The 7,455-nt window shown below is 41.1% G+C and overlaps 2 protein-coding genes across 2 annotated transcripts; one reads left to right on the top strand and one right to left on the bottom strand.

Annotated features, from left to right (window-relative positions):
- Positions 1 to 665: 665 nt before the first annotated feature.
- Positions 666 to 2,835, bottom strand: CBG21345 (the record flags this gene model as incomplete). Its single annotated transcript, XM_002639774.1, has 8 exons — positions 666 to 869; positions 914 to 1,131; positions 1,181 to 1,370; positions 1,415 to 1,513; positions 1,991 to 2,253; positions 2,302 to 2,433; positions 2,477 to 2,630; positions 2,674 to 2,835. 8 exons carry the CDS (start codon positions 2,833 to 2,835, stop codon positions 666 to 668), a joined length of 1,422 nt encoding a protein of 473 aa, XP_002639820.1.
- A 522-nt stretch (positions 2,836 to 3,357) lies between these two features.
- Cbr-ears-1 lies at positions 3,358 to 7,326 on the top strand (the record flags this gene model as incomplete). The annotated part of the gene is made up of 7 exons (XM_002639775.1): positions 3,358 to 3,497; positions 3,566 to 4,936; positions 4,985 to 5,078; positions 5,182 to 5,529; positions 5,589 to 5,811; positions 6,052 to 7,151; positions 7,213 to 7,326. 7 exons carry the CDS (start codon positions 3,358 to 3,360, stop codon positions 7,324 to 7,326), a joined length of 3,390 nt encoding a protein of 1,129 aa, XP_002639821.1.
- Positions 7,327 to 7,455: the final 129 nt, after the last annotated feature.

Here is a 7,455-nt window from a genome sequence, read left to right as displayed (position 1 = left end):
TAGATTAAAAAAAGCTACGCCTTTCAAATTATAAGGTCCCACTTTTTTTAATTCGACAATATATTTCTCAAATTTCTCAGATTCAATGTGTTTGTACAAACGGTTGTTCCCGTCGGAAGAACAGATTCAGGAAATGGCTGACACATATGTTGAGCGATATGATGTTGAACAAGCAGAAGCAAGAAAAGAGGCGAAGAGGAAGTACTCGGAGACAGATGAAGACGGCTGGATTACTGTAACGAAAAAGAAGAAGACTGTTAAATCTATGAAACTGAGCAAGGAGGATGTTCCGTTGATTGCAGGATTAAACGGAAAGAAGAAAAAGCGTTTTATTGAATAGACAGTAAAAATGTTTTGTTAAATATCTGTCGTAAATTGTAATGTTTGTGGTGTACATGGTGTTTGCGTACTTGCGAACCGTAATCATCGCGAAAGTGGTGCACATTATTTTTTAATTGGCATGGCTCTTGTCATTTTTGATTTTCATGCTCCAGAATTTATTTTTTTGTCAAATTATATTTTGCATCTAGTGTTTCTACTTCCTGTCATATATCTTTGTGCAGTTGTCCCAATTCTATATGCTTCTAATTTATTAAAAATACAATATTATTAGGTTGTACATTAAATTAGCGTTAGAGAATTATTAAACCCGTTCATTAGATTGGCTACTGTGGTAGTTTGTCATAAAACTTCGAGTAGAATGTGTTTTTTTCTTCATTGTTCATCTTCTTTTTTTCCGGAGACCTCCGTCTTGATCCTGGTGCATATGGCCAGTCTGGTTTGACATCATCGCTATCGATCTTCCGGAAGTCAAACGGAGAAACAGGGTTGAAGGCGTTACCGTGAGCGTAAGCATAAGGAGAAGTTCCCTGAAAGCTATGAACTCGAAGAATTGTATTCTTGTTCCGCTTACCTGTTCCACAGCTCCGGAAAGTGGGAATCTGACTCCTGCCCCGTTTTCTCCGATCGGCAGTGGGAAGTCGATTCCTCCGATGAAGAATGAGTCATCTCCCTGTTCGACTTCTACTGCGACACCGGCATGATGTACGAATGGGTTACAATATGGTGGTTTGCATTTGATCGGTTCGTATCCATATGGGATTCTTCCCACAATGACTTCCTTTGCCTTCTCTGAAATAGTAACATATTATCGTTAGCACCTCTTATTCTCAAAATATACTTCTTGCTTCTCGGAATGCTGGGTTTTGTCCGAGCAGAGCTAGTGTTTCTGGTTTAATATTGAGATGGTTTGTTGGTCTCACTTGATATCCAACTTTGGCATCGACGTTAATATGCCCATAATAAATGTTCCCGTCGACATCAAAATTTCCCCATCCAGGAACCGGCACTATCAAATCACCAGCCATACTCTTAATTTTTTTTTCGTTAAAAAAAAGCATCTTTATCTACTCACAACTTTGTTTGCTGGGTTAATTTCTACACCCGTATTGAATTGGTCAGTGAACGGGAACAGTGGAAAATTGTCGGCTGTGACAAGAGCCGGAAACATAGCCTGAGGTCCTTTGACCGGAATAACAAGAGGTTCATCTCCTCCATATTTTTGACATTCTGAATGTTTCGAAAAATTGACTCTCTAACCGATAGCAATGTTCTCACCTATTCGTTCCAAAAAAAATAGAAACCATGTTAGAAACAATAGAAAGCCGCGTTCTGTCATTAGTTAGGTAAAATGAATACGAAGGATTTTCTCGATTAGCTGCTATCCGAAATCGCCTATTGTTTCAAAGCGGAAAAAACTTGATATCTTCGAGATGATGACACGGGATCCTTTTGTCCTTATCAATAGCCTTAGGAGAAGTCGGTGAATAGATGAATGTTTATTAAAACCCGTTTTAGGTATGAAAGTAACAATTGCACTCGAAATAAGATTGTAACAAAATCAAATGTAGTTAAACTAGTTATTTTTAAGTTGTCTTCGAAGACCATCCTCCTCCGATATCTTTTTTGATTTGAAACCTGGTGGTTCTACAGGACCCATTCCGTGACCATAGGTGATAAGGAGAGGATCTGTTCCAACGTTGACAGCTCCGCTCATTGGGAAACGAACACCAACACCGGATGGTGCGAGTGGTATCGGGAAGTCGAACCCTCCATCGAAAAGATAGTCATCTCCTGGTTCAACATCTACTCCAAAGGCCATATTATGTACAAATGGATTGCACATAGGTGGACGACACCGAACTGGTACAAAATTACCAGGTAGAACAGCGACTGGAACTGCTGGTACATTTTCTGAAAATATATTATTTTCGTTTTTTTATGAATCTAAAAATGAATTACGTCTTGATTGCTGGAACGTTCTATCTTTAGCTAGAGCAGCAATTGTGTCGCCGGAAATTCCTAGAACATTAGTTGGCGCGTTGAGAGATCCAAATCCGACTCTGGTGTTTGGACGCCCCATTTTCACTCCTCCTAAACAATACTCCACCATTATGCATGTTTTTGAAACCCTTACCCTTGTAGTCCCATATTCCCCAACCCATTATTGGAACATTCAAGTTTCCATCAACTGTGAATCTTGTCCCTGGATTGATATCTAGTCCATTACTGTATTGACTATGAAATGGAAACAGTGGAGATAGTGAAGACGCATCGCGTCCAGGGTTCGGCTGAATACTCATTATTTCTATGGACTCATTCTTTTCCACTCACCTGATAAAATGGTGGAAGATTGTAGTCTTCCTGTCTCGGTTTGAATGGTGCTGGATTGGGCGGGTAAGCTTGTCTTTTAATTCGGAAGAAAGTCGGCTGTTGAGCAAGTGTTTCTATTATCACTACTGACGCCACTAGTATCAGAAGTTTTACGAGACGCATCTCGCCAAGGGAAGGATTTAGAAAAATGGCAAAAAATAGTGATGCACCTCGTTTTCGTTTCCCATTTTATGCGATACGTAACAACCTGTTCTTGCGTCTTGATACCTCAACTGTTTTCTCGAGATACGGGATGAACTGGATAATGCCTTATCAGATGACGCCTGTTGCGTGATCTCGAATCTCGGGAACTGATGCATGAGTTGGGTTAATATAATAGAAAAAGTTAATTATGTCATTGATTCCAATCTTTGTTTCGAAACCCCGAAAGTCCCAAATTTCATATTGTTTCATAACATTGGTCAACTAAATGCATACCAAGCGAACCACATTTTTCTTCTCTCGCGCTCTTCCATTTCTGTGCATTATTACACAATATTGCGCTTCTCGTAGTTAAAGTGGGCTTGCTTCAAAACCCTCTTCTAATCCTTCCGATTCTTCAGTTTTTCTCTCTTTTTCTTCGGCCCTTTTCGAAATTCCCGCGTTGGTCTCATCGTACCCATTTTTTAGGGTAAAACATTCGGCATGGTCATATCCAGAGAGTTGGTATTGAAAGCGGATCGCAAGCAAGCGCCGTATGCGTCTCTCTTAGCACTTGCTGCTTCAGGATTTTCGTTGGAAAAATCAGTACAGTTTTCTGATGGTCAGAAACTGGTTCTCAACTTGTGAGTTTTTCGAATTTTTTGATTGTTTTTGAAAAATTTAACTAAAAAAGCTAATGAGTGTTTTTAAGGGATGGAGAACTTGTCTCTAATGATGTTGAAATCGCCAAGATTATTTCTCAAAGCACAGCTTCTGCTGATCGTCTTCTCGGAACATCTATCGTCGATTTTGCTGTTGTTGACGATATCACCAACGTTGTCGCTGAAGCAGTCACGAAGAATGATTTTTCTTGTCTTCTCGAGAAGGACTTTCCTAACAAAATTTTTGAAAATTTGCTGACTGTTGCTGACTTTGCTATTTTCTCGGTGGCTCATAACAACGCTGAATTGAAAACCAAGTTTTCTGGTATCATCGATCGCGTCCTGAAGGATTCATCTCTGGCTGCTGCGCACAACTTCGTTGGACTTTACAAGGTCGCTGCCGTTCCAGCTGTTAAGAATGTTTTGACTGCTGGTAAAGAAAAGAAGAAAGACGAGGGAAAATTCGTCGAGCTTCCTGGTGCCGAGAAAGGAAAAGTCGTGGTTAGATTCCCTCCAGAAGCAAGTGGTTATCTTCACATCGGACATGCGAAGGCTGCTCTTCTCAATCAGTACTACCAACAAGAGTTTGAAGGCCAGCTGATCATGAGATTCGATGACACAAATCCAGCAAAAGAGAATGCTCACTTTGAGCATGTTATCAAAGAAGATCTTGCTATGCTGAACATTATCCCAGATCGATGGACTCACTCCTCTGATCACTTTGAAATGCTTCTGACCATGTGTGAGAAACTACTCAAAGAAGGAAAAGCTTTTGTGGATGATACTGACACTGAAACTATGCGAAATGAGCGAGAACAGAGACAGGATAGTCGAAACCGTGGAAACACTCCGGATAAAAATTTGCAACTATGGGAAGAGATGAAAAAAGGAACCGAGAAAGGCTTAACTTGTTGTGTTCGCATCAAAATTGACATGAAGTCCAATAATGGAGCCATGAGAGATCCGACAATTTATCGGTGCAAGCCAGAGGAACATGTCAGAACCGGACTCAAATACAAGGTTTACCCAACATATGATTTCACCTGCCCGATTGTCGATAGTGTCGAAGGCGTTACTCATGCTCTCAGAACAACTGAATATCATGATCGTGATGATCAGTACTACTTCATCTGTGATGCACTCGGTCTTCGTCGTCCATACATCTGGGAGTATGCTCGCTTGAATATGACAAACACAGTGATGAGCAAACGAAAGTTGACATGGTTCGTCGACGAAGGACATGTTGAAGGATGGGATGATCCAAGACTTCCAACCGTTCGCGGAGTCATGAGAAGAGGATTGACTGTTGATGGGCTCAAGCAGTTCATTGTCGCGCAAGGAGGATCGAGATCTGTCGTTATGATGGAATGGGATAAGATTTGGGCGTTCAACAAAAAAGTAATTGATCCAGTTGCTCCAAGGTAGCTTCTTTGTTAGTTGAAAAGTTACATTTTAGCATTATGTTCTAGATATACTGCTCTTGAAACAACCGATTCCATTGTCACTATCGAACTGGTCGATTCGATTGGAGATGACACTTCTACCGTTTCCCTTCATCCAAAGGTAAGCTGGCTGCATGATTTACTTACTTGATTCTGAAGAAATCCTGGGCTTTGATAAAATAAATACGCTCTCTAGATTTATACTATATTCCTTATATTTTCAGAACGCCGAAGTAGGAAACAAGGATATTCACAAAGGCAAGAAGCTGTTTTTGGAGCAAATCGATGCGTCCACTCTCAAAGAAGGCGAGACTGTGACATTCGTTAACTGGGGCAACATCAAAATCGGCAAAATTGAAAAGAAGGGAAACGTCGTGACAAAGATCACTGCATCTCTCCAGTTGGACAACACTGATTACAAGAAGACGACGAAGGTGACATGGTTGGGAGATGTGAAAACTGAATCTGGAAAACCTATCCCAGTTGTAACCGCCGAGTATGATCATATCATCAGTAAAGCAATTATTGGAAAAGACGAAGATTGGAAACAATTTATCAATTTCAATTCAGTGGTATATTTTTCATTCAGTCTCTTCGTTTAACACTCAACTGCGAATATCTTATTTTTCAGCACTACAAAAAAATGATCGGAGAACCAGCAATCAAGAATGTGAAGAAGGGTGACATTATTCAACTTCAAAGAAAGGGATTTTACATTGTGGATCAACCATATTCACAAAAAAGCGAGCTCAGCGGTGTTGAAACCCCTCTTCTTCTCATTTCCATTCCAGATGGACATACAGGAAAAGAAGCTGAAAAAGTCCCGAAAGCAGCAGCCGCCACGAATGAACAAGGTATGATTTTCAACAGCGTTATGCACGTTTTTGAAGCACTATTAATGTTATGAAGAGTTGGGAGTATGTGCGGTTACATTTGAAACAACGATGTCCATAATTTTGAAGGACCAGTCGAACTTGTTTCTCGATTTATTTAATTATTCTAGTGAGTAGACAAGAAATTAATGAAGTTTTGTGAACGAAGCAGAAAACAAATAAAAGTTCACATTTCTCATAGTCAATAGATAATTTTTCTAGCGAAGTCATCTGGAAGCTCCGAAGCCCTCCAAATCTACACATCGATCGAGCAACAAGGAAACTTGGTCAGAGACCTCAAAGCTAAAGATGCAAAGTCACAAGACACCAAGGATGCTATTGCGAAACTTTTGGAACTCAAAAAGAAGTTCAAGGATGTAACTAGCGCTGATTTCAAACCGGGTCAACCTCCTGCGGCTCCTGCTCAATCATCTACCGGAGGTTCAGACATTGCTGCCCAAATCGATGATCAAGGACTACTCGTAAGAGATTTGAAGGCGAAAGATGCAAAGTCTCAAGCAACCAAGGATGCGATCGCTAAGCTATTGGAGCTAAAGAAGAAGTACAAGGATGTCACCGGGTCGGAATATAAACCTGGTGCTGCACCTGCTGCTCCAGCTCAACCATCAACCGGAGGTTCAGACATCGCCGCCCAAATCGATGCTCAAGGACTACTCGTGAGAGATTTGAAGGCAAAAGATGCCAAGTCTCAAGCAACCAAGGACGCTATTGCTAAGCTATTGGAGCTAAAGAAACAGTACAAGGACGTCACCGGATCTGACTATAAACCTGGGTCTGCACCAGCTGCTGCTCCAGCTCAACCATCAACCGGAGGTTCAGACATCGCCGCCCAAATCGATGCTCAAGGACTACTCGTGAGAGATTTGAAGGCAAAAGATGCCAAGTCTCAAGCAACCAAGGACGCTATTGCTAAGCTATTGGAGCTAAAGAAACAGTACAAGGACGTCACCGGATCTGACTATAAACCTGGGTCTGCACCAGCTGCTGCTCCAGCTCAACCATCAACCGGAGGTTCAGACATCACCGCCCAAATCGATGCTCAAGGACTACTCGTGAGAGATTTGAAGGCAAAAGATGCCAAGTCTCAGGAAACCAAAGATGCTATCGCTAAACTATTGGAGCTGAAAAAGAAGTACAAGGACGTCACCGGGTCTGACTATAAACCTGGTGCTGCACCTGCTGCTCCAGCTGCAGCTCCATCATCTACCGGAGCTAATGGAGTGGACGAAGCCGCCCTTCTGGAAGAAATAAATCAGCAGGGTGCTGCCGTGAGAGAAGCAAAAGCGAAAGATCCGAAGTCGGTAAGTTGAAAACCTTAACCACAGATGTGATACCAAATATGATCATGTTTTCATTCTTCAGCAAGAATCAACTGATGCCATCAATAAACTATTGGCATTGAAAGCAACCTTCAAAAAAGTTACTGGAAAAGATGTTCCAGCTCCATCGAATTCCAAGCATGGAAAGAAGAAGTAGATTATCACCTTTAAAGTTGTCTGTTTTTTTTTGTTTTCGTCTGGTTTATATCAATAGATAAATAAATGTTCAGTTATATTCAATTTTGCAAATTTGTTTTCTATCCTAGTAATTGGTTTTCAGCCGTTA

This window comes from Caenorhabditis briggsae (assembly GCF_000004555.2).
Source record: "Caenorhabditis briggsae complete genome, chrI, whole genome shotgun sequence".
Lineage (NCBI taxonomy): Eukaryota > Metazoa > Nematoda > Chromadorea > Rhabditida > Rhabditidae > Caenorhabditis > Caenorhabditis briggsae.
This window is presented reverse-complemented; position numbering and strand designations above follow the sequence as displayed.